This window comes from Rhamphochromis longiceps, linkage group LG7 (assembly GCF_057381845.1).
Source record: "Rhamphochromis longiceps isolate RC_006_pf linkage group LG7, R_longiceps_female_GT1.1, whole genome shotgun sequence".
Lineage (NCBI taxonomy): Eukaryota > Metazoa > Chordata > Actinopteri > Cichliformes > Cichlidae > Rhamphochromis > Rhamphochromis longiceps.
Window position 1 is genome coordinate 12,111,391 of NC_140563.1, and position 26,432 is coordinate 12,137,822.

General features: G+C 41.0%; 2 protein-coding genes across 2 annotated transcripts in view; one reads left to right on the forward strand and one right to left on the reverse strand.

Moving 5' to 3' along the window:
- LOC146664852 (RNA polymerase II elongation factor ELL) overlaps positions 1–12,263 on the reverse strand; it is a 26,264-nt gene extending 14,001 nt beyond the window's left edge. Inside the window, exons 1-2 of the mRNA XM_085412170.1 lie at positions 12,107–12,263; positions 9,278–9,325 (exon numbers count right to left, since the gene is read on the reverse strand). Of these exons, the coding sequence (XP_085268296.1) occupies positions 9,278–9,325; positions 12,107–12,244 (186 nt within the window). The 5' untranslated portion in view covers positions 12,245–12,263. The remainder of the gene's footprint in view (positions 1–9,277; positions 9,326–12,106) is intronic.
- Positions 12,264–12,828: 565 nt separating this feature from the next.
- The window catches only part of fkbp16 (FKBP prolyl isomerase 16), a 34,619-nt gene continuing 21,015 nt past the window's right edge, over positions 12,829–26,432 (forward strand). The window contains exons 1-3 of the mRNA XM_085412176.1: positions 12,829–15,340; positions 15,566–15,735; positions 16,781–16,869. Coding sequence (XP_085268302.1) covers positions 14,899–15,340; positions 15,566–15,735; positions 16,781–16,869 — 701 coding nt within the window. The 5' untranslated portion in view covers positions 12,829–14,898. The remainder of the gene's footprint in view (positions 15,341–15,565; positions 15,736–16,780; positions 16,870–26,432) is intronic.

The following is a 26,432-nucleotide window of genomic DNA, read 5'->3' on the forward strand; positions in this document are numbered from 1 at the left end:
ATCAAACGTTTAAAAGCCGGTCCTTGGTAATCATTAACAGTTCGACAGTGTTCTCTGACATGCTTGAGTGTGTGTGTGTGTTTGCGTGTGCTAGCATTGCTAATTTAAGAGCCGTGTTATGCAACGACCATGTTTTATCTCCCCCAGATATAGCCTCAACTCATTCAGTGTTATCTCAAAAACACTACCCAAAGTAAAGCAGCCAAACTTACAAACTTTGGGGTTTATTTTCCTGATCTCAGTGACACCTAAATAATCTTTTGTTTGCGGCCCATAACAAGAGGCCTCCCAGGTCACGTATGATGACCTTTAAGTAGTCACAAGAAGAGCCTGTTCGCAAGGCACAACATAACAAAAGCACAGTGGACAACCTTTTCACTCCGGCGATAACCTCTTCTGTCACAGACTGTCCACGGCTCTGTTCCAACAAAACAAGCCAGCAGGTTGAAGTCTATTACTTTTAGAAGCCTGTTACATAAAATGACCTGAAAACCCACTTCCACTGAAAGGATAGTTCAACTTAGAAAGTCATTAACCAACAGGTAATATGTCCTTTAAAGCACACTGGGTAGTGGCTCTCTGCTACACTGCCTGCAGCTGTGTTTCAGCCTGAAAATGGGCAGTTTGGCACTTTTGTTGATAGACTGTCCTAGATTCAGATGAAGCCCGTGATTATTGCCCATGCTTTGCAAACACGAGTACGTGTTCACTGATGAGTAGGACTAAATGTTGTTGTTTTTTTTGCCTCTTCAATGGCAGATCCAGTAAAACTCCTCAGGCCAAAGCATGCAGTAGTTTCTTTAAGCACAAGTCTCAAGAAAAAACAAATGTCAGTCAGATGGACTTCTTTAGTTACCGTTCATGATTGATTGATGATGAGCTGACTGAGCTGAGAGCGCTGTCCCCCTGGCAGATGTGGCTGGCAGGACTATAGCTGTCACAAATGCCCAGTCATGCAGCAAAGCCATAAGCACTTTTTTTGCAGCAGGGAGCCAATGAACAGCTCTTCTCCTCCACACCCCTCCTCCTTTTCTAAAAACCCAAGGCATGCCATTCACCCCACCCCCCATCTGCCCCCAGCTTTCCCTCATGCGCACCCATGTCAACACAAAACGCAAAGCAACACACAAGGCCGGGGACAGTTGAGACTCACAGCTGACCATTAATTTTGACCTATTTATGTCTGACCGTTAACATGAAGAGGTAAAGCAGAGCCCTGCATATGTCGGCTTTGCTTCCCCCCCTTTTAACAGTAATTAGAAATGATCAGCCAGAAAAGCATCAAAGTGAGCAGGCATAAGAGGCGAGGCACGTCCTCGGGACCAAAGAGTAAAGTAGTGGCTGCCACGACCAAAATTATAAGTCAACAAAAGTCGCAAATTTGTTTTTAAAATCAGGGTACGGCTAAACAAAGGCTTTGGGATAAAGTGAGGTTGCACTTGCACATTTAGCATTGCAATACTGCCACCACGTCCCCTTTTTCAGTCACTATGAGCCCCTCCAGCCATGCATTAGATCTGCCTGTCACCCCCATCGGTGCCACCTTGCACACTTCACATTCTAATTCTAATCAATGTCACTTAGGTCAGACTGTTTAGAGGTCGCCCCCCATTTCATTCACAGCTTCCTTTTCAAGCTTCATAACCATATGTCTTTTAACCCATTAGTTCCCACTTCCTGACTTCTCGAGGAGAGCCTTTCTACGTAGCCGCAGGATAACAAACTTTAAAGCGCCAGACGACTATAAAGCCTGAACAATAACCATAGCTCAGTTTATTTAAATATCACAAATTTACAACAAACATCAACCTAATTGTAAGGTTTGTATTGTAAGGTAAAGCTCATACAACATTAGAGACAGAAACAGCAACCCAATAATCCCCTATGACCAAGCACATAGTGACACAGATGTTTTATACTGTGCTTACTTGCTTTCTTAAATTATCAACTAAGAAGACCGGTGACACTCATACCTTAGAATATATATGAAGCTACAGCTACACCAAGTAGCTTGCCTACGTTAGCAATAAAGCTCAGAAAAGAAAAGAGAGATAATGTATCTATAGCTAATCAGCAGTAATTGTGGAACTATCACATGACCCACGGTCTCATAATTCTAAGAAAAGCTATCAACCTATATCAGACAGGAAACAGTTAATCATGAGAAAAGGTTAGCTGGTATCAGTTAACTTGTAGAGGCTTGATGACACTTCCTCTTTGCTTTGAGAAAGTAGGAGATCTGAAGAATATCACTGAGTATGCAAGATTAATGCAAGCTTGAATATCAATTTATTTGTTTATTTGTTTATTCAAGCAGAGCATTTGGAAAAATATTACAATTTTTCATTTAACATTTTAAGTCCAACAGCTTTTTGTAGCTAGTGAGTGATATCATGGATATTTTCAATGTGGAATATGTCCAACTAAATAATTGTCTTGAACTTCTGTGAATAAAAAACAGAAACCAAGAACTACAATTTTAGTGCAGAAATTCAACCACCCTTTTATTTTAACCCTTTTTTTTTACATTTCGGAAAATAAGGTTTGCGAGGCCGCGACAGATCATGATGAAGCGCTCAGTAAGGGTAAGTCGCACTGAACCTAAAAATGCGAGTCATTTACTTGAAGAATTTAGGAGTCACTGTCTGTTATTTTGTAGACACATCTGCAGGCACTTGTCCTTTACAGCTAATCACGTATCTGCGTCTTTGGTGCCTCCTGAGTTTGAACAAGTCTCAGAAGGAAAGTGCACAAACATATGCCTAATATTATTTCTTTAACTGCTCAAAAATGACTAGAACAACACTGCTGCTACTTTCTTACCAAAATTGATTGTTTGAACAATAAGTTTTTTGTATGTTATCTTGTAAAAGCTTAGAGCACTAAATAACATTTTTCTCTGACTTGTTACCTGGTTAAATTGCTACTTTTTTGCTTTATACCAACAGCAACTAGTAGTGCTGAAGTATCAGCAAATACAGGTTTATCTGTTTATAATTTTAAATGCTGCAGAATACACTAATTATCACAGTCAAGTGGACTTTTGATGTGGTAACTCAAGGATAGAACTTGCACCAACAGGTCTGTTATCCCAAGGCTGCTGTCAGTCACGTAGTAGGTGTAGATTTACATAGAGACGCTGAGTCATACACATATGGAGCTTTGGCCTGATCCCCTGAGGCCGCCAGTGTGTGTGTGTGTGTGTGTTGTCTTTTTGTCTTTTTTAGGCAGAGGAACCTTCACACCCTGACGGGTCACACGGAAGGAGAGAGGTCAAATATTTGACTGTTTCGGTGGAATGTCAACAGAGAGGCTATTATCAGTCAGAGCTCAACGCTCAACGCTGAACAAACAAAAATACAAACAAAAAGAAAACAAACTATCCAATCAAAAAAAAGAGTGTAATTGGAAATTAATTATAGAAGATCCACACACAGCTTTTATATGCAGCTACTAACTCAGAGATAAATGAGTAGCTAACATCAAAGAAAAACGCAGCTCCATTACCCAGAGGTCACTGAAACAATATTTACTTCTTCGTGTGCTTGCTGCTAATGACTTTTCATTTTAGTTCAGTACTAGTGACAAACTATCTCTAAACATTTTATTCTAGGGGGTTTAGTTGTGTTAGGAAAATATGTCAATTGAATTATTAAAAATGCGCTGTTGAATGCCATTTGAATATTTTCTGACTTCTGTCTTGATTCCTGCTGTAAAAAGTTCATAATTATGGAGATAACTATTAATTCAGGGTTACTTGTCCGGTTCAGAACGTGGCAAAGAATTCATTAAATTGCTTATGTGCTACAGTATTCCAATTATGATTGTCGAGTCCTTTAATCTGACGATTAATTAATCAGAGAAAAGCTTAATCGGGTATTACTATGATCAGAGCGTGCTATTAACACGTGTCAGTTTAATATATTTGAGCAGCTTAATATTAAGAAGCACACAGCGGTGAGAGCTGTGTGCAGCACTGCTTCTCATTATTATGGCGAGAGTAAAAGTTTAGCTGGAGGACAGTTACAGTTCGAGCAACAAAAAGGCGAGCCATAGCACCTTGTCAGTGCGGCCCCCCCATCGAGCGCACGGGCTAGTACAATAACTGCCTCTGTGGCTGTAGCCCAGACACATCTGCTACTCCAGGCCCTGTGTGCGGAGATGTCAAATACTTTCAAGCTGTTTTAAGTTGTGAACTGGACTGGAACAGAAAACCTTGGCAGGGGTCTCAGCAGTTGAACAAGGACAAAGGGCACCGATGGTGATGTCCTTGTAAAACTTCATCTGTAACTCCTCGAGCATGTTTAAACTGCTCATCTTTGATGAGGTTAAACAGAGTTCTTAACCCTGTCTTTGTGTGACAAGAGCGAGGGGGGGAAAGGGATCATTAATGACCTCCTCTGTGCTACGCGCAAGCCAAACATCTGCAGAAAAAGATGAGAGGATAGTTTTTCCTCTCTTTCTTTCTTTTCTTTGCTCTGCAGACGAATGCGAGGAGGCCAAGGTTCCCAGCTCTGGTATTTGGCATGGTGGCACTGAGCAGGCGCCTGGATATGTGATTTACTCTGAAGCCTCTGCCTCCTGCCCCTGTCTGTACTGACACTAGTAACCATTGTCTTCTCATCTGAGCCTACTCAGCCATAGCTGCTCTGTGAGCTGCCCATCTTTTGTTCTAGCTTCTTCCCCCACAAAGCTGAGTGCAAGGGCCTGTCGGGCCGCCTGGATTATTCATGAACAGCAGGGACGTGTGGCTGTGTGTGTTGTTGGGTGGTAAAGGGAGGGATTGGGGGTTTGGGTGTGTGCGTGGAAGGGATGGGGGTGGCGTTGATTCCCAGTAGAGCCAGTGCATGAAGGATGGCCCTAAATAGTCTTCCTTTAGGAATGTGTATCTCAGTAGAAGAGGGGGATGGATCCTGACTGGAATTAGTGTACTGGTTACGTTTCTTTCTTTTTTTTTAAATACAGTTTAATATATGAATGTAACTTAAGATTGACAGTAATAATAAAACAAAGGAGAGGAATTTGTTATTAACAATCATTTGTTACAGTGTGAGCAACATATCCACTGTGACAGTTATTAAAATCAAAATTACATACCCTCAAAGATTCATTTAGACCTCTTACAGTGTGAACTGAGCTTTCAGTGAGGGTGGATGGATGTGGCGGTGATGCTTGAGGATCTATTCATCGAGGGGGGTTGGTAGATACAGGAAAAGCAAAAGAAGCGGGGGTGGGGACTGACGGGAGTTGTTGTGGGGATATGGGGATGGGCAACTGTCGAGCAACCCCCAAGGTACTGCCTGTTATGCCAAGCAGAATCAGTCTTTTTCCAAGAAGCTGAAGCTAATCTGTCATCCTCAACAAACGCTCCCTATCTCAGCACCCCTGACACCCCCACCCCTTCTTTTAGGTGCCTTCCTCTTCACACACAGAGGGATGGAGACGACACTTAATAGCCTTCAAATGTAGAAGAGCTAGGCTGCTGTTTTCTCTCAACACAATATGTAAACTTCCCAAATAAATAAATAAAATCTACTACACACATGCAGATTGTGTTATTCTGCAAATGTGTTCCCCTTATAATCCAACAATCCACTGCAATCACTCTGCTTACACTCCCATTACTGGACTGGTAATCCTATAACAATTCCCTGCCTTGAAAATGAGGTAAAACGAGCAAATAAACATTAAATATCTCCAAAACTTTCAAAAGAGATGAGCTGCAGGGCTGTCATTTTGCAAGAACTGGAATTATCACCATACAGGTTCATACTTCTGACTTAAGCCACTTTAAGAACCTTGATTCTGGTGGCATGCAGCATGACCTACAGCGCAAATCATCCCGGAAAACAGTCACATAATCTGATGAATTTCTTTGTGGAACCACGTCTCAGTTTCTGGTGCCTTGCAGATATTTTTGTTAATAATTTATGGTTGAAGGCTTTACTTGTTCACTTTGGGGATATGGAGCATAATTTAACAACAAATAAAATCTAAATCTGCAAATCTGTTTCAGTGGAGTCATGCGTTATTTCTGAGTTTCCTAACAAGGCACTTGCCTCTTTGGAACGTAAATGAACTGCATAAAGACGCAACACGAATGCAAAACTATTTGTGTTTCTAATCCTGAAAATTCTGTTTGACTCACTTGCACGTTGCCACCTTATTGCCTGTCCAGCTTGAGCCACTGATTCATCTTTTCATCACTCTTGTAAGCTTAAAACACCGGTGTTCTTCAAAAGAAGCCAAAGAATACAGTAATGACAGAGAAGCTAACTAAAAAAAAGTCCTCTTTAACCCTAGGATCTCATGGGGCTTGTTCTAAAATATACTGTATGATCTAAAAATCCCAACTGCATCTGCACAAACACAGTGGGCCTCAAACGGGCAGAGAACAGAGGGACTTTTGCTTCGCTTAACACATCTGGATGAATAGAGCGGCGTGTGCCCTTTCAGAAACACGTGGGACAACTCTCCCTCTCACCGCTTTGCCACTGGGAGAGGACAGCTCTCAACCACATTCCTGTTATTGTTATTCTAATTAGGTCCCAGAAAAAAAGGGGGGAGCGAAAAGAAAAAAAAGGATGTGTGGTGTGCATGCACACATACACTCTCCCACAGTGGAAGAGCTTATTTGCAGTATGAACGCGAGGCGAGGCAAAGTGGTGCGGTGACAGGGGAATAGAGTCAGAGCAGCCATGTGTGAGATAGAGGCCCTGATGGTCTTGCAAGGATTCAGCCAAGGCATGGGGTGAAATGGCACAATAATCAAGAGGACAGGCGGGAGGGAGGAAGCTAGCTCTGCCTTCACACGCAGTCGTCGTGAGGATATCTTAAGAGCGCCTCTGCATTCCCTCTCATCCAGCGCCACTGTCTGTACGTGACAGCTGTGCACATGAAAACAGAGCCATAAACAAAAACAATTACTCTGGCAACTCCAGTTGACCGTTTATGCACTGCAAAGGTAATAAAACCGACGTCACAGCTGACACGGCACATCGCACACGCGTTTAAACGAAATGGCAACAACAGACGTATTAGACTCATCAAGCCTTTTTTCAGTGCTGCGGTATAACATCGAACAACTCTACACTACAGCTTTGCAGGATAATAACTGAGATTTCTTATAAATGTATGAAAACATGAAGATGCGCGCATTTAATTAACAAGCAGCTAACCTTTACCTATCAGTAGACTTTAGCATGTATTAAATAAAACAAAGGCCAGGTTCTTTTCTTACTAAATGGATATACGTCATGCCAACAAGCAGGCAGCATTGCCAGTAGCACAGGAAAATAAGCACTGGGATGTGAAATTCCAGACCATGGGAACCCAGACCAGCTCCGAATATATTCCTTAATCCTAGTGATGACTTTTAAGGAATCCAGAATGTTTCTTTTCAAACTCTCTTCTACAATGTTCTTATTGATTCATCAAAATATGCTGTTTTTCCTTTTTTTTTTTTTTTTTACCGTTTTCCACTCACTGCTCCCAAAGTATTGTCATTGATCAAACTCACTCACTTTCCTTTCCTCCAACAACATGCAGTTTTAAATCTGTTTGTCCAAATTAAACAAGTAAAAGCAGGGGTTAGCTAGATTCTCCTGTTTTTTTATAGTAATTTGTGTTTCATAGTTGCCTTGAACACCAGATTCAGAGTCCTGTTGTGTCTTTCATTGCATGATTACAAGCTTGGCAGACAATTTACAATAGTAGGGCAGAATGCCGCAGGGACAGAGGGAAAAGCAGCCGAAAACCTCAGCGTGCTATTTCTTGATAGGAACCCTGGCCCCTGATACCACGCAGCCCTGGACTGACGCCAGGACGGTGATTTGGAGAATTCTTCTGGTTTCTGCGGCCCTGGAAGTGCCCTTTTTACAGGAAACGTGACATGAGCCAGCAAGGACAAACATCAGAAAGAAGGCAGTCGTGGCTTTTGTGATCAAGCTCTACAGTTGGCAGCTGTCAGCAGACGCATGACCTCTTGGACCTCATGTTGCTTTTGGGGAAAAGGATGTGATCCAGCTAACAGTTAGCAAGTGGAAAGATAAGGGGAACGTCTACATCTGTGATGGTGAAACCCTCCAACCGACACAGATACTGGATGTCCTCTTGGTCTGTTATGTGCCAGACTGCCATGTTAACCAGCATCCTCCCCCCACTAACGGCTTAATATGGCCTCCCCCACCACCAATGGCTGCCGCTACCTCATTAATGCCCAATCGTCCAGCTCTGGGACTATTGTCGGAGGGGGAGGGAGCCCATGCTTGAATTCCGCAAAGCAATTTGAATATGTAATGTGCCAGCCAAGATATAATCACCAAATCCTATTCAGTGATTAAAGCACACTTAAATTGCACTCACTTAACATTGCTACACAGAAAGATGCAATAAGCTGGTTAATCTGCTGCTGGCTTTACAGATGTTCCTTTACATGTTTACATTCATCATTTGCACTTTGAACATATTTTGCACATTTTCTTGGGTAAAAATTCCTCCACTTGTTTACCACCCCTGCTCGTCAGATCTTTCATGTCTGCGCAGAGACAACAGGCGTAGAGACATGGGGGGCTCCCTGGGGTTTGCCAACTCCCCTTCCTCCTCCCCCCTCCAAAAACAAAGCCTCCCCAGTTACAAGCCTGACCCAGTAACCTGGCTAGCAGCCTCGGGGTGTAGCACACCCTGTCTTAGGGCCCATGTGAGCACACAGGGCTAACATTTGTGTACAGAGCAAAGTCACTTTCGTCAATGCAATCGGCTCTTATGGGGATTAGAACAGCTCCTTTTAGACAGGGCTGATTGTGTGGTAAATGTGTAGAGGCCTAGCAGGCAGAGCTCGGGAGGGTGTAATACTGGCCGGGCTAATCTAGCCGGACACAGGCATCTTTCTATACAGTCGCTTCACAGGAATGGCCTCTTACTTTCAGCACCAAGCCATGATATGTATCTGATTTCTGTACATATACGTTTAGAGAAAGAAACAGTTGACACAACTTATTGTGACTTGGAAAATGACTGACACCTTTCCCTCAAACTAGGTGCACTGACTGCTGTTATTTTCTTCATAAAACAATTCAAGGCAGCAAAACCCATCGACCTATGACAATAAAGTCATCCAAACATTTGGAAAATCACCACCTCTTCAACGATGTGTTCTTAAGAATCATATAAGACATCTTCCAGAGGAACTGTCATAAGCGTGCTCCACAACAAATCAGAAGTAATTAGAGCGTTCAGGTTCTCAGACATCAGCGGGAGAGTATGCAAAACATCTTACCCCTTGGCTCCCCTTGAAGCAAATCGCTGGCTGATTTGATAGTGATGCCTGAGGAGAGAGAGAGAAAAGGAGACACTGGTCAGTGATTGAATCAACAGCTCATGCATTATGAGTAAAGAAATACCGCCATTGTTTCTAGATAACTGCCGCTTGGATTAGGGAACTTAAAACACTAAAATGTTGCCATCACTCCCAGCTGCTCAGATGCTTCTTGCTTTAATCAGAGGAGAGTAATGTGAGCGTTAATCGTTCCATATCCTTCAAAAAACTGTGCTCATGTCAGTCGGCTGGCCGAGCGCGTTTGTGCGCGGGTGTGCGTTTCGGCTGATTTCCCCTCTAAATGAATAAAAGGCTAAAAAGCAGATCCCAGAGGAAAGACAAAGTACGCTCTGAAACCAATTATATGTCTTTGAAAAAAAAGCACTTTTACAAGCCTGCACTGTGCTGGAAATACTGTACTGGTCTCCAAGACCACAGTGAAACCTGGCTTAAGCTCCTGAACACAATATTGTTTCTCTCCCAGCTAAATGATAAAGAAATATTTGAAAAATCCCTTTAAAAATGAAGCCTGCTTTTGAGTCGACACGACTCCCAGTAAATAGCTGGAGACTGTTATCCACGAAACACAGCTTTGCCTGTGATTGACAGGGCTCGTAATTTATTATTAACAGCTTTGAGAAATGTCTTCGCTATTGAGTATTGTTGTAATTTTCTTCATAATCCATTAGCTTTTAATATTGAATGGAATAATAAATATTAAAGCACATAACACAGCCGTAAGGCTAAATCTAACTTGTTAAAGGTCCAGATTTGATCATTTACTCACTAAAAGAGTCGCTGTTTGACAGAATTGAAATAATTGGTTAATTGAAGTGCTTTTATAACACGTAACTAGTGGTTTTACAAATGTCAACAGACTGTTTATTTATTAACAATTAGCAAGATTTCTTTGAGGGGGTTGCCAGGTTGAGGAAAAGCCCTCTGACTGATGTTTATTGTTCTACCGCAGTGGCATTTAAATCACATTTATTAACAACTGCAAACATGACGGCTTATTGGAAAACGAAGACTAATGGGTGTTTAGTGACGGCTCGTCACATTTAAATAAAACTAAAGGAATTTATTACAACTTGGGAAAACATAAAGTTGTTACTGATTTGTAACTTGAAGTATTAGTAAAAATGTTATTGACCTTTAGTAAAACCACTGTTGTTTGCTAAAATGGCACCTATTACAAAGAGCTGCAGATTAATTCATCAACAAGCAATTGTTCTTATTTTTGAGCAGAAAGCAGCAGTGGTTTTCCTTGTTTCCTTAAATACCTGCTGGTTTTTGGTTAATTATGATTTTACAATAATGTTATAACAGTTGTGACAAACTGTTATAACATTATAAAATGATTTAGTGCATTAGATCTTCAGCTACAGACCTTATTTGATAAGCTTTTGTAGTTTCCTTAATAAAATCATTCTCTAGCTTGTGCTTTACAAAAACACATGTATGAAAAGCATAAATAAATCATAACTAGTAACAGACACTCTCAGGTTGCAGCTCCTTGGGACAACATCTTTCACAGCTCGGTGGGAGACCAGCAGTCTAAAACCGTATTTACTATGGGTGGTCTCTGACTTGGAAAACTTTTGCAGTAACCTCTCCTGCCTGCCTGCCTGCTGTGGCCTGGGAGAAGCTGTCAGGTCTATGAGCTCTGGAGTTTACTCTGCTTCACAGACCAATGAGCTCCGGAGATGGGCAGGCGTCCAAGCGTGTAAAGGTCAAAAAACAATACACAAGAGCACAGCAACAACTTGCAAAACCGTGCCACGCCGACCCAATGCGTACTACACAGCTGATCCACCGAGTCCCAAATCCAGAGTTAGTTTTGGGCTGTTGTCTTTTATGGTCCGTGACCGGAAATAGACTTGTTTTGATGGTTAAACAGGAAACAAACAAACAAGAAATATATTTAAGCAAATATGACTTCAGTCATAACTGGGACTAACTGTCTTATCGAGCATTGCTCTGGGAAAGACAATTTAGACAGACTAAATTATCCCGGTCTAATCTAATGGACCATAAAAACAATAAAGCAGTCTCCAGATTCGGAGCAGTCGAATAATTTGCTTGATAGCTTGTTCATTAATTTATTCATCAGAGCGGAATAGACAGGGGGAGAAAAAAGCCTTTTAAAGAACATTTAATGATCGGCAGGGACAGTAAGTAGTGCGCATTTGGAAACGCAAAGCAGAACTTATGATACCAACAGAGGACGGTAGTAGTCCCCAACCACATTTTGTTTATAGGAAATCGCCTGCGTTTTCCCATAATCTAAATGTACATATATTTTTAGATCTAGTGTACTGACACACGAAAACAAAACAGCGAAAACAAGCCCAGGGGATAACCACAAACCTTTGTCATAAAAGAAATCTAATACCTTTTGGTTTTCAAGCAGATTACGATTTGATAACTTCTCATTTTCTGTTCAAAACAAAACAAATTTCTCGGATTACAGGAAAATTCAGTCACCAGAGTGAAATGATTTGCTTGTTATAATCACAATAAATCATGCTCAGCCTGCCTTTTACTGTAACACAGCCAGAAGAAAGTAACGCAGTACACAATTATCTACCAAAACGCTTTTGTCGACAGCATTTGAACCGTCTGTAATCGGGATAAGTGGGCAAACTTCACAGTTTTCTCCCTAAAATAAGGAACTGTCTTATTTTCATGCAGGTCCCGGAGTTGGGAGGCGATTCAAAAACAAGAAAATATAGAGAGGAAAAAAGACACACAAACTCCAAAGTTGGTGAACCTGATAAATTGTCTTACCTTCAAGTTCTGGTAGGCTTCGAGGGTCCGGATGGCGGTGTCAGTGAGCTTGACGTGGTACAGAGTTTGATTCGGGGTGTTTTTGTTGATTTTAGCACAGGAGAGCCCATACCGATGCTCCTGTCTCAGCGCTGCCATTTCTACAACTGAGAGCTGCTGCTGGCGACATTCTGCCTGAAACGTCACCGAGGAGACGACCGTCTGTGGGCGGAGCTAACACACACTTACAGGAGCACGCACGCACGCACGCACGTACACACGCGTACTTTCGCTTTCGAGAAGTTCCAGTCGTCGGACACCCCGGTCTCTTTTTATCTGCTCTTTGATCCGTTCGAGGTTTGGGGTTTGGTCGAAGTTAATCTCATCCACCGGGGTTTTGGTAAATGCATGTCGTGACTGTTTGCAACGTTAGAATAAGGTAGACTATAAAAAGTTACACCTGATGGGATGTTAGCTGTAATTTATGTTTAATTTCAATAGCATATTTTCGAGTTTTAACTGCAGACAGCAGACAAGTATAATAAATAGTTAACCTGCCAGTCCTTATATATATATATATATATATATATATATATATATATATATATATATATATATATATATATATATATATATATAAAAGGACAATTATATATATATAAGGACAATTATATATATATAATTGTATTCAGATAATCTTCATTTAAAATTTAAGAAAATAATATTTATTGACGTGTGAGGATCTGGAACCAAACAATTTTTTGAATTATTATTATTATTATTATTATTATTATTGTTATTATTATTATTTCCTTTAAATCTGGCTAAAAACTAAAGCAAGTATTAAAGAAATTCCAAACCAAACTCCTTACATAAAAACATGTGTAGCCTATCTTATCTCCATATGGCAGAAATCAAATAAGCACTTTCATTCATTTCTTAACAGATAACTTACTTTAGCTGCTGATTAAAGAGCACAGCCAGCTCTTATTTACCTATACATATTAGCCAGTTCTCTACTTGAGGGTTTACAAACTATTTGTGAAATAAAAGTGTGATCATAAACCACTTAATAGGGTGTATTTTGCAATGCTTCAGATTTTGGTATTGCTGTGTTGATATGGTAAAATGATAAGTGGGAAATAATTTTACAGTGATCTGTTATTGAAACAACGTCAGTGGGTTATTATTTTCTGGGGGGGTTTTCTGTTACATTAGCAGAAACCTGATAGCATTGTATTATTACCTGTGAACGATAGTGTTGTTGCCCCACAGCCAGAGGTTCCTGGATTCAGGGCAGGGCATTTTTCCCAGCGATTGAGCTCCCGCACTCATGGGCATTGTCATGAAAGGGATTTTAAATCCAAAAAGTTTCACTTCCTAGTTTTTAAAAAAAGAGCAGAATAGTTTATCACACTTTTTATTATGAGATAAATCTAATTGGAAGTGTAGAACAAAAAAGAAATCTCACTTTTCCAAATATCTTGCTCCCATACATGTTTGGACAAATGCTTTTGGGCCACACCTCATAATCTTCAAAGTCAGAGTTTTTCAGTCTTGTTGCCACAGTTGTGTCAAATCAAGCACCTTAGCCATGCAATGGGCATGATACTATAACACAATGCAACCAGTATAAGTCAGTTTCTGAAATGTCTTTTCTCTTGGATATTCCATGGTCAACTGTAAGTGGTATTATTACAAAGTGGAAGCATTTAAGAACCACAGCAACTAAAAGGCACAAAGGCACAGACCACGTAAACTCGTAGAGTATGGTCACTGATGTTGTAAAAGTTGCCAATGCGCTAGTGATTCAATAACTTCCTCTGGCATTAACATCAACAGGAAACTGCACCAGAAGCTTTGTGGCATGAGTCAATGGCCAAGCAGCTCTTGTAGCTGTAATATGTAGACAGCCCAGTGCTTTTACTCATGTAGTGTATATATGTTGTGTTGCTTTAATGTAAATCTGCTGTTGGCCTGGGGTGTAAAGTTAAATAGCAGCTTAAAAAAATCTGGCTTGTGTGTTTTAAAGATGAAACATTTGCATATATTTTCTTTACAACCATGACAAAAGCAAACATCGCATGGAAAGTGTGATGGATAAAACACTGCATTTATTTCCATTTCCAACAAATAACTGTGACTAAAGCCAAATGGATTGTGCATAAACTGTAATCCACGGTCATCTTTGCAGCCTGGGTGTTATCACGGGTCATCTGTGAATCCTGTGACACTTCAGCGAATATACAAATCTCCAGTGCAACTTGGGGTAAATTAAGTGGGAGCTTGTGTCTGCTGAGAGCTCATTGGTAGATACTGCATTCATGGAAACTGCGTTATGGAGCACAACGGTGAAGTCATTAAGAAGCTTACAGACGTTCTGGCAGATTAGGTTTTTCTCTTCTAATCCTGTAGATTACCACTGCACAAGCCCTGCTGGCTGAGAGTGCGTCGATGCGTTGCAGTTTCTTTACATTGATCATTTTTGTGTGTGTGTACTAAAGTGTCATCACTGAACTACGTAGACTAAGACTGATACGAGCGGAAAAAGGACAGGTCAAAGTGCGGCAGAAGTACCGAAAGTAGGCATGGGACCAACACTTTGAAAAAACCACTGATGAAGCTAGGATTTAAGGATCTGACCTGGATTTACTGAAGCGCAACATGGATTTTTGTAAATATTATTTGAAGGAGATATTTTGTTGCACTGACACACCATAGTTGGTGAACAGAACTCCTAACCTACACCTAAGGAACCACTGGGTGAACAACGAGGATCATCTCTTTTGGAGGCTCATGCTCTCTGTAGTGAAATGGAGACAGAGCCATGTTGTGAAGCGCATAATGACCCTGGAGTAATGGCTACAGATTCTGAGGTGAAGGAGGCAATTTTCGGACTTGTTGATGGAAACAGTCTCAATGAGCTGCCCCGTGCGCCTGCAGAGGAAGGCGAGGAGCTGTTTGGGAGTGAGCAGGCTGAAACAGAGAGAAGTGCAGCAGAGAATAAAGACACTGAGATAAAAAGCCCCTCTGATCCTGAGCAAGAGAGTGGGGAGACAAGATGCAAGGCAGTGAAGAAATTCAAAAAATCAAACAGTTGGAAGATGGTAAGATTTCAAGACCCATCAACAGAAGATGATGTGTTGGAGAGGGACAGCTCCACGGAGAGTCTCTTTCCTGAATATGCCACACAGGAGTGGACTTCCACAAGCTTTGAAGACCTGTTCATGGCAGAAGATTGGACAGAGATTACAGGTAAGATACATTATGTGTTGGTAGGAAATCCTTTAAAAAAATTAATAAATTAGATTTTATAACCTTTATCTGTCTCATATAGTTTTGACGACAAACTAAAACAAGTGACCAAAACGTGACCGAGCTAAGGCCCGGCCTGTTTGTGGCTGTTTCTGAGCACGTGTTTACCCACAGCAGATTAACCCCATTTCCTTCTGCACAATCTTTTCTTCTTTCCTCACGCAGAGGACCGGCTGTTGAGGAAGAAAGTGCTGGAGCCTGGGACTCCACAGGGCCCGCACCCTGCCTGGGACCAGGAGGTTACTGTAAAGATGCAGTGTGTCCTGGAGGACCGCACTGTGGTGGAAAAGGACTGCAAGCTTGTCTTTGTTATTGGAGAGGGAGATGTGAACCAGGTGAAAGCTTTAAGCCTCTGCCACAACGTGTGTTTCTGCATTATTGAGAGTGTGTATTACATCACACTTGTTTGTCTCTGTATTACATCACACAGTGACAGATAGAGACACAAAAAGTAGGTCAGGAAATCTCTCTAGCCAAGCTGCTGAGTCCGTGAGCTAACATCAGCATGCTAACATGCCCATGCTAACAGGCCCATGTTCTGAGTGACTCAGAACATGGGCCTGTTTGTGATTAAAACAAAAGAAAAAAGAAAAAAACCAAAAGTGTAGTCGAGGTCAGAAGCAAGAGCCAGGCAGAAACCAAAAATCTGGAACTGGTTAATTACTACTTAATTACTGCTCATAAGATAATTACAGATGAAATAATTTGTTGCTGCGCTGCTAAAATGAGGCAGAATCCTCTTGATGAGGTTCAATTAAATTCAAATCAGTTTTTTCTCATATAGCACCAGTTCTCAACAATAGTCAATCAAGACACTTTATATTGTAAAGTAAAGACCCTAAAATATTAGAAAGAAACCCCAACAATCACACGATCTCCCATGAGCCAACACTTGGTGACTGTGGGAAGGAAAAACTCAATTTTAACAGGAAGAAACTTCATGAGATAGCTATTAGTTATATAATCATAAAAAAAAAACAGAATTGCTCACCGACGTTTTTCTGTCTTATTTATTCAGAAGATATTCTGAGCTATATATGAATAAATAATAAACCAAATGTAAAGGTAAGCCATCCAATGAATATTAGACTTAACCATCAACCTCTTGTGGTGGCACAAGAGGAAACCTCAGCGGCACACGAGTAAAATTATTGCTTGTCCTCTAATATCAAAACAACCAAGTCCAAACGAGACCTATAAGACCAACCAGACAGACTGACATTGACAGTCATTAAGCTAGCATATCGGAAAACCAGGTTCAGATACTTGGAGTTCATCATCTAACGTTGCAGTCAGTTAGAAGAAGCAGACACTGTCTTTTGTGTAATTCAAATAATACGTACTCAATCCTCTAAATGACTTGTACTTTGAGACCTGCAGGCCTTGGAGGAGTGTGTCATGTCCATGCAGAAAGGAGAGATCACATTACTGCTAACAGATTCGCAGTATGCCTATGGACTTCTGGGAAGGTAAGGACTTTCCAGTTATTGTTGTTTGATGATAATGTTATGAACTAATGAAATGCAATGAAACGGAAACAAGAAGTGGGCTGTTACTTTTTTTTTTCAACATGAATGACAATTAGATATCATCCCAGTTAGCCGCCCAAACCTCTTGAACCTGTTGCTGTGGGGGCGGCCTGGTTATCCAGGGGTAGCAGGGTTAATGGACCATAAACAGGAGCAGATGGCTTCCTCCTAACAGCCTGCAAAGGCTGCCTATCACCGGTGCGTTCACAACATCCCGACCTATGGGAGCGCAGCGCTCACGTTATGGCCACTGGTTTGGGTTTATAACCTTTACACCATTAAAGAGTCAGGATAAACACAGAGGAGATTGGTGTGTCACTGCAGAAAACCCGATTGTTTATAGTTTAAATGTTTGTTCTAGATAACCTGAACACGTGAGAATGAGACAGTAATGCACCACAGTGATTAGATGAGATTGTGTATAACACCAGTGAAAAGACTTAACGAAAACATATTAGCAGATGTTTTTAATGCGATTTGTTTCCCCCTGCATGATGTTGCTGTAACATTTTTTCCGCACAGCATTTTATTCCATATTAAGCAATTTCATAAAAAGTAAAATTGTGTCCATTAATTTAATTCTAAAAGCCATAATGTGAGCTCTGTACTAATGTTTGAATAGCCCCACACCCATTAGAGCAAATTAAAGATTATTAGACAGTGGCTCTCTGACTGGAGAGTAGTAACAAATATCACATTTGTCTGCATTTTTTTCTAGGTGTAAATCATACTGTACCATTAACTGAGAAGCTGTAATTCAGAGTAATTCATAAGAAAAACATCTATACGCCCCAAAATACTATGTATCAGTGAAAGACTGAAAAAGGTTCAGTGAACTTTGTTCAGATTTACTGAACACAGTGTTTTTCCCCCAGTGTGCGTGTAGGTTATAATGAGTGCTGTACATAAGGTTCTGTTTGTGTTACGGAGACATGATGTGTGAGAGGTAAGGACGAGGAGTGTCTGAGGTGTTGTCTGGAATCTGGCCCAGCGTTGTGCGTGCAGTAAGAGACAGCAGGAGGTTAGTTAATGATTGTTTTGATGGAGCTGATTAGGGCTGTGTGCTGTGGAGTCAAACTTATTTGTGCCTAAAGGTAGACAATCAGAGCTTCGTGCTGGTTTAGATTATATTCGTCTGTCACTAAACTAAATATTTAGTGTGACGTTTGAGAATTTTAGTAGTGTGGGATGTTTCAAGGGATAAGCTTGTACCTGCCTGCGTAAATTTAAGCAGCAACAGATGTTGTGTTTCACTGTAGACGTGATGGCTGTAAAATATAAGACAATGAGGCTAAATCTCAGCAGCCTCTTTCTGTTTGAAGGCACATTGCTGAGTGGATTGAACTGTGTTAGTCACCTGTTGCGCACAATGCCACTTCACCGTTGTCTGCAAGAAGGGTGCCAGTGTGATTCAGCACAGGGCGGTGGAGTGGTCTTTAGTTCGGAGTGTGGGTGATGGGCTGGCTGCAGTGTCTAATGTGATCATGAAATGCAAATGTGAATTTTGAAAGGAGGTGAACACAAGGATGATGAAACGCTGGCAAATGTTGGCAGTGTTTAGCCACTTGGTTACAGAATAAAAGATTAAGGAACGCTGACGTTTGTCCTGTGAGAAAGAAAAGCTCAGAGCCCTTTAAAGACTACAAGTGACAAAAGACTTCATCATGTTCGCCTTTTTGTGGAACAGAAGTGTGCGTCAGTTCTGTTCCCGCTGAGAGATGCTACTTAGTCAGAGACACAGACTGCATCCCCTCAATCAGCAGGTCATTATCAGAGAGGAGTGGAAGCTAACATCTGTTGATCTCTGGACGGGCACTTTAGCATTCATAAAACCTTCAGGAGCCGGAGCGAGCCTACCTCATCTGTCCTGCGCAACCCCAAAGTCAACAACTTTATCTATCACCAGTAGCTGCTTTCGCTGTACGGCTAAACTCGCAAAAGGAGGAACTGTAATTTGAAAAGTTTACATTATGCACAGCACATGTATTTTTAGCTCTGTCTCACTGTGAAGAGAGTGCACCCTACGGTTATTTTGGCCAGCTGTCAACAAACATAAACAGAAGGTTTAACACTCGTGTTGGCACCAAAGGTGTTGGCGTACATTTACTCCTGGCATTACTGAGAACTAACTCAGCAGCATACATGTTAAAGTGGAGTTAATTAGACCACTGGGAAGTGTCAGAGTTAAATTAATAGTTTTATCCAAGTCCAGATGGACAGTGCCAGCCAGCTAATTATTCTAGTTTTGCAACAATGTGTTATGAGGGTATTGTGTGCTATTTATCATCAATCCATGTATTGTTTATTTGGCACTGCTGTTCAGCTTATTATTATTACAAGTACTTATTAAAATAAAAAAATAACAACTTTAAATTTCTTGGTTTACAAAATAAAACATGTTAAAACAAACTTTAAATAGAAATATTAAGAGCTTGGATATGATATGTCTACATGATATATACACTCACCAGCCACCTTATTAGGTACACCATTGTAATATTGAGTTGGAGCTCTTGTTGCATTCAGAACTATCTTAAGTCTTCATGGCATATATTCAACAATGTGCTGGAAACATCGCCCTCCGTTTCCTCGGAGGGCGCTCTCTGCACCGGGGCTGTTATTGACCGTGGCTGCTGGGTCTCTGGGGTCCTCTCAGCCTGGTTGGGGGGCTCCTTGGCCTCCCTCCTGCTGTGTGCCCAGCCCGGAGGCTGCAGTCTGTGACCGGCTCCCGGTGCAGACGGCTCTCTGTTATAATGTTTCCTCACTTGGCTCATGCGAGCCCAGCCCAATTTTTACTCTTTAAGTGTGCGCGTGTGTGTATGTGTGTGTGGGTGGGGGTGGGGGGATATATGTGTATTGAGAGTGTGGGGAGTGAGTTGGAGGGTGGGGTGGGCTGCTTTTAACTATGTAAAGCACTTTGTGCTACATTTTTTCTGTATGAAAAGTGCTTTATAAATAAAGATTGATTGATTGATTGATCCTACAGAGATTGACATGAGAGCATCACACAGTTTGTTGGCTGCCGTGATGTGAATCTACAGTTGAACCACATCCCAAAGGTGCTCTGTTAGATTGAGATCTGGTGACTCTGGAGGCCATTTAAACACAGTGAATTGTAATGTTCAAGAAACCAGTTTGAGATGATCTGAGTTTCGTTACATGGTCTGTTATACTGCTAGAAGCAGCCATCGGAAGATGGGTAAGCTGTCATCATGAAGGGATGACATGGTCAGGAACAATAGTCAGGTACTCTGTGTTTTTAAACAATACTCAGTTGGTACTACAAATAGTGCCAAGAAAATATACCACACTCCATTACATCACCAGCAGCCTGAACTGTTGATACAAGGCAGGATTAATGCTTTCAGATTGTTTATGCTAAATTTGACCCTACCATCTGAAAGTCCCAGCAGAAGCTGAGACTCATCAGACCAGACAACGTTACTGTGATTCTTTACTATCCAGTTCTAGTGCGTCTGTGCAAACTGGAGCCTCGAATTCTTGTTCTTAGTTGACCAGAGTGTTGGTCTGCTGCTGTAGCCCATCTGCTTCAAGGTTTGATGTGTTGTGCATTCAGAGATGCTCTTCTGCATACCTTGATTGTAACAAATTGGGTTACTATTGATAAGATAAGATAAGAGTCTTTATTGTCATTGCACAGCCACACATAGTACAATAGTACAATAGTACAATGAAATTGGAAAACTGTCCCACGTCAGCACGTACAACACAACACATCACAACACAACACAGCAACTTATGTAATAAAAGTAATAAAAAGAAAAATAAGTGTATGTGTACTGCACATAGTTATTATTGAACCTTGTTATGAATATAAATATTTTTATTTTTATTGTTGTTACCCCCTGAAAAAGTCCAGGGAATTAGGCAATCAGTTCAGCTGTTTGCATTGATCAGGGCTATTGCCCTGTTGTAAAAGCTGTCCTTGAATCTGTTCGTCTGCGACCACAGCAGCCTGAACCTCCTGCCAGACTGCAGCAGCTCAAATACCCGGTGTCCTGGGTGTGTGCAGTCCTGTAGGATGCTGCGTGCGCTCTTGAGACAGCGAGTGCTGTAGAGGTCCTTCAGGGAGGGAAGAGGATGTCCAATGACTTTTCGGGCCATATTAATGACCCTCTGAAGTGCTTCCCTATCAGATTGGCAGAGTCAGACCATTCTCATCTGAGCTCTGACACCAATTAGGTATTTTCTCTCAGACAGAATTGGCATTTACTGGATATTTTCTCTTTTTTGGACCATTTTCTATTAACCCTAGAGGTGGTTGTGTGGAAAAACCCACTATATTACATGTTTCTGAAATGCTCCAACTGGCCCGTTTCACACCAACAACCATGCCACTTCACTTTTCTTCCCCTTTTCTGATATTGAGTTTGAATTTCAGCAGATCATGGTAACCAACAGTGTAGATACTAAACTCAGTTGTTTGCATGTGGTCAGCTGATTAGATATTTGTCAGTATTTAGAGCACTCATCAAACATCCCTTTTCTGCTTTCAGGCTAACGAATGTTAAGATACATTCATATAAACTTGGCAAAGTGGCACTTAGAGTTTAGTTTGAAAATAATCCAAAATTAAAACCTTCATTTGATTTCCAGAATGAATTATTATAAGTGTGGTCAGATCGACTCAGTTACCATTGGGGTTTTATTATCAGTATGTGAGTTATACCATCTCCTGACAGGACAGTAAAGCATCAAAGTACACACATAGCTAGATGATTGTAGTGTTCTCAGCTAAGGGGCCAAAATCCTATCTTACAATTTTAAACACAGTTATCTGGATCAAAAAAATACAAAATAACATAATTAGTTCCTTCTTTCTCTGCTCATCTTCATCAAGTTCATAAGAGAGAATGTGAAGTGCAAAACGCAATTGCAATACACCTATGAATAGCCACTAAAGGAAGGGCAGAAGAACAGGAGACGGCTATTGTCAGTTTCTGAGGAGAGAAAAACAAACAAGTGGAGGGGAGGAATCTCCTTCTCTTTGGCCCCAGGGGATGTGGGCTTGGTAACTTCTGGAGCTTTGCTTACACCACCTTTACTCTTCTGACTTTATTGTTGGAAAGGTGAAAGACACTTTATAAAGCTTCCGTTCATGGGAAAGTACTGTAAGACTCACCTTAACAATCATTGTAATTTTGTAATACATGGATCTCAGTGTGAGTGCAAAACGTTTTTCCTTCTAATATCACACTGGATCCGACTGAAGAATTGATAAAATCCTGGACTGGTTTCCTCCAATATTCTAAAGACTGAGAAAGGCACTCCTGTCTGACAGTAAAGGGAAACTTTGTTACTTTTGAACAACAAATTCTGTTTGCAAGTCTTTGTGAGTACTGGAGCATGTGTGAAGAAATGTTCTAAAGTCATTTGGACTCTTTTAAGTGTAAAGACTGTCTCAGGAGATGTTGCTTGAAGCAGTGTTGCTTAGGTCTGAAGACTACACGCTTCCAAACAAATAAATCAAATTGCTTTGTGGGTAATTGGTGTGCAAGTTTCGACACAGAAGAAGAATCTCTGCTTGATTTTCATCGGTTTCCTTGAGATTGTCTGTGTGACAGTGTTGTTGGAGTGCAATGCTGGCTTGGAAGAGATGGGAAATATAATAAAATACAAACAAACACATAGTGATGTGAAAAAGTATTTCACCTCTTTCTGATTTCCTTTTTTTCATAATTACACATTTCAGATAATCAAACAATTTTAATATTAGTCAGAGTTACCTAGAGTAAATACAAAATGCAGTTTTTAAATGATTATTTCATTTATAAAGGGAGGAAAAAGCCCAGCATATCAAAATTACTCAGTTATGGTCAGATTTCATGATTTAACAATAACTGGGAGAGCTCCAAGGAGAAAACCACAGCCAACCAAAAGGAACACAGAGCCTCATCTCACATTTGCCAGAGAAACATCTTGGTGATCTTCAAGACTTTTGGGAAAATATTCTGCAGACTGACGAAACATAAGTCAAATTTTTGGGAATATTTTACTCCCGTAACATCTGGGGTAAAACTAACAGCATTTAATTAAAAGATCATTACACAAGCTGTCAAACATGGTGGTGATAGTTTTTGTTTGAGTTATCTTTGTATTAAAATTTGTTTAATGATCTAAAAGATGTAATTGTGGGGGGGAACAGCTGTTTACAGCACTTTATTTCTTAGTCTATTCCTATCTAAGCAGTGCTGTGAGGCTAAACATCTGTTATAAGGCTTTATTAACCTAACACGCTCACATGCTGATATTAACAACTTTTCCTACTGTTCTACTTAGCTGTAAACACACAGTACAGTTTGTGCTTATAGGGATATCATTCACTTTCCAGGTTTCTCATCACAATATTAATTCAGTTAAAATACCATGACCCAATGATACTGTGAAGTGGTGAACTGTCTTATGCTTAATTTATGCTACTAAATTTGCTGAGGTTATCTGCCTACAGAGAGCCTACGGAGAGGATTTTTCAACCACCGCAAACATATTTTCAAGCTGTTTTCCAAAATCTCACCTGTGACATTCACCAGGAATAGGAAAAATGTTTAAAAAAGAAAGAAAAAAGAAAGCGTACAGCATGAAAAGTCAAGATAGTGGCTGCAGTGGACACTAGACATTGTTTTTAACACTCAGTTTCACTTCAGCTCTTTGTGTTTTTATAATGTTGCTCTTCTTGACAGCTGTTTTAAGGACCTAGAGAAGCCAATAGACCGGTTGTACCACACGTTTTTGACACTACTGCCATCTGACAACAGACACTCTCTGCTGGTAGACGGGCTGTCCGTCTTCCTGTGCACAGACTGCCCACACACTACCCCTGCTGACCCATAATTTCCCCATTAACCAACACTGCAATACTGTGAATGAGTACTGACAAGCTGATGCTAGCAGTGATGTCACCAGAGATCAAGGAATGTCAAGGATATACAGACACTTGATGAATTAACCTTTAATGACCCCAAAAGAGTGGGACCCAAGGTAAATTTTGAGGTGACTAATTGAAGTGACACCTGGGAATGAAGGACGGCTTAAATATAACCGGTTATGTAATATATAAGTGGGTTTGCCATTCAATTAAAGCTTGAAATGTTCACCAGTGACGATCTAAAAAACAATGGACAGTGAGCAAAGTCTATAAATAGCATAAGAGACACAGTTACATGGCTATTAAAGTCTACCAAAGTATTTCCTGCACACTTCATTTCCTGTTTTTAATCTAACTGTTACTTCATGTTAAGCCTCAGGCTACTCACTCGGACATACGGGACATCCAGCCTTTGTAAAACAGATAAAACAACTTGTCAGTTTTCAAGTGTACGCATGTGCGTGTGTGACATAAAATAACAAATATTTAGTTGGAACAAACAGACAGTATACAATGACCGTTGAAATAGCACTCTGTTTGTTTGCATTTTTTAAGATGTTAAGCTAAGTGTGGAAATCTTTTCCCAAGGCCTCTGAGGCACACCCATATCCGACAGGGAGGGAAGCAGACAGGTGCCGGCGACACTTCTTTAAGCAGGAAAGCGCACAGATAGATTCACAGTGATCAAGCCTGATCAAGTCTGACTGTGAGTAAGGATAGACGACTGGCATAGTGGCTTGTTCGTGTCCAAAACACAGACAGAAAAGCAGTTTGACGTGTTCTGTGTTGCAGGAATAATTAAAAGGGTGTTGTGTGGGATTTATGGCCATGCACTGGTGCCAGTTTTAATGGGTCTTTGGCTAGCTAGAGACAGGGATTACAGGAATTCAGAGTAGTCAAACTTGCACACTGGAGTCCTCTAAAAAGCTCACAGTGGACAGCTATGATGACACTAAACATAATTTGAATGCTGGTTGGTTGAAATGTTGACTTGAGCAGGAAAGGAAACAACATCAAAGGTCACCACGAAGAAGAAGAACCTCAAACCATTAAAGCTCAAAAAGAGAAGTACAGACCCAGTTTTGGACACATATGAACTTCTGGTTTCACTTCACTAAAAAAATGTTATTTTTCTCTGTGACTTGTGTGTCCTACCTGACAGAAGCTAATCCTTGAGATGAGCCAAACAAGAGACATACTTTTGACACCGCCCCCACGTGACAGTGTACAGCTCCATCATGTAGACTACTTTGTGCAGCGCCTATGGACCACCAGCATGCTCATTTGTTCTTTATGCAAGCTAATCTCTCTTCCTATCACCCACTGTAACAAGACACGGCCAAGAACTGGCAGTTCTGCTTTCCATTACATTAGTTAGTTGCCAGCAGACAGGTAGGATGACTCACTTGCCACGCAAGTGCACTGGTGTCTGTCACTTTAGTGCACACAAGCTCACCTCCCCCGTCTCTTTAAATCTAACCATGTTGTCCATTCAGAAAATCTTTGAGGTGGAGTTCCTCTGTGTGACTCACTGTGCAGAACCAACTGGGTCAAATGAATAATGTGACCTTTGAGATGCTCCTCTGTGGAAAACCCGTTTACATAAACCATTCATCTCCACACTGGTGTTTCCACCCTGTGCAAAATTAGTTAGGCAAACAATTGGCTGTTTGGTATAACTCACAGTACTATGAGCAACTTTGTGCCTCGCTTCACTGTTTGTCATCAGTGAGGGATTCCAGAAGCAGATGTGAACAAGATGAACTTTTGGCTTCACTTGTGTCACGTGACCTGAACAAGTTTGACTGTAGCTTTTGGTCTATGCGTGTGTGTCTGTGTGTCCCTTTCCCAGCAAAGAGACAGCAGGCTGACTTGAAACCACACCCAGTCCTCAGGCTTCAGGAGCAGACCAGCAAGCACTGACAGCTGTAACACGCTCTAGATAAGATCAGGCTCAGCTTTGAGTCGGCATAACTACTTCTGCTTGTAACAACTGCCCAGTAGATTGTGGCTTTAACGTATCAAACTTAAGCTAAAATTAAATCTGAACTGAACTGACCTTTTGCTTTTCCGTCTGAAATCTAGATGATGAAGTTGTTTTGGCGCCGCGAGCAGTATTTTGCCACTCAGGCCACTGTTTGAACTGTGCATGTCCTTCATCTAATCTCCCTGGATGTTTACCTTTTCCCCCTACTGCTAGCAGGCTTATCTCTCACATCGACAGCCTGGGTTGTAATATAGCACTGCCCTCATTTATATCTACTTCTGCTTTCTGTGGTCAGGCAGGGGGTATTTAGAGGGAGAGTAAATCTCCTAAACTGAAATGTTCTTTTATTGAATTTTAGGTAGACTGTTTATTTTAGAGCAGTAAGGCCTGGTAGAGTAACACTGGTACTGGATAAGGATTTATAATTCTTGTCTAGTTTTAATCTTACAGTGCTTATTTTCAGCTTTTTATTTATGGTTGCTGGTTATTGTGTTCCTCTTTTATCCCACTTTGATAGGCCCGGTTAACTTGGCACTGCATTTTTTCCCCTTAACTCTACTTTTGCTGTGGTGTGGTTTTTCACAGATTTATTATTCTGCAATTATGCAATTTATACCTAAAATATTATCT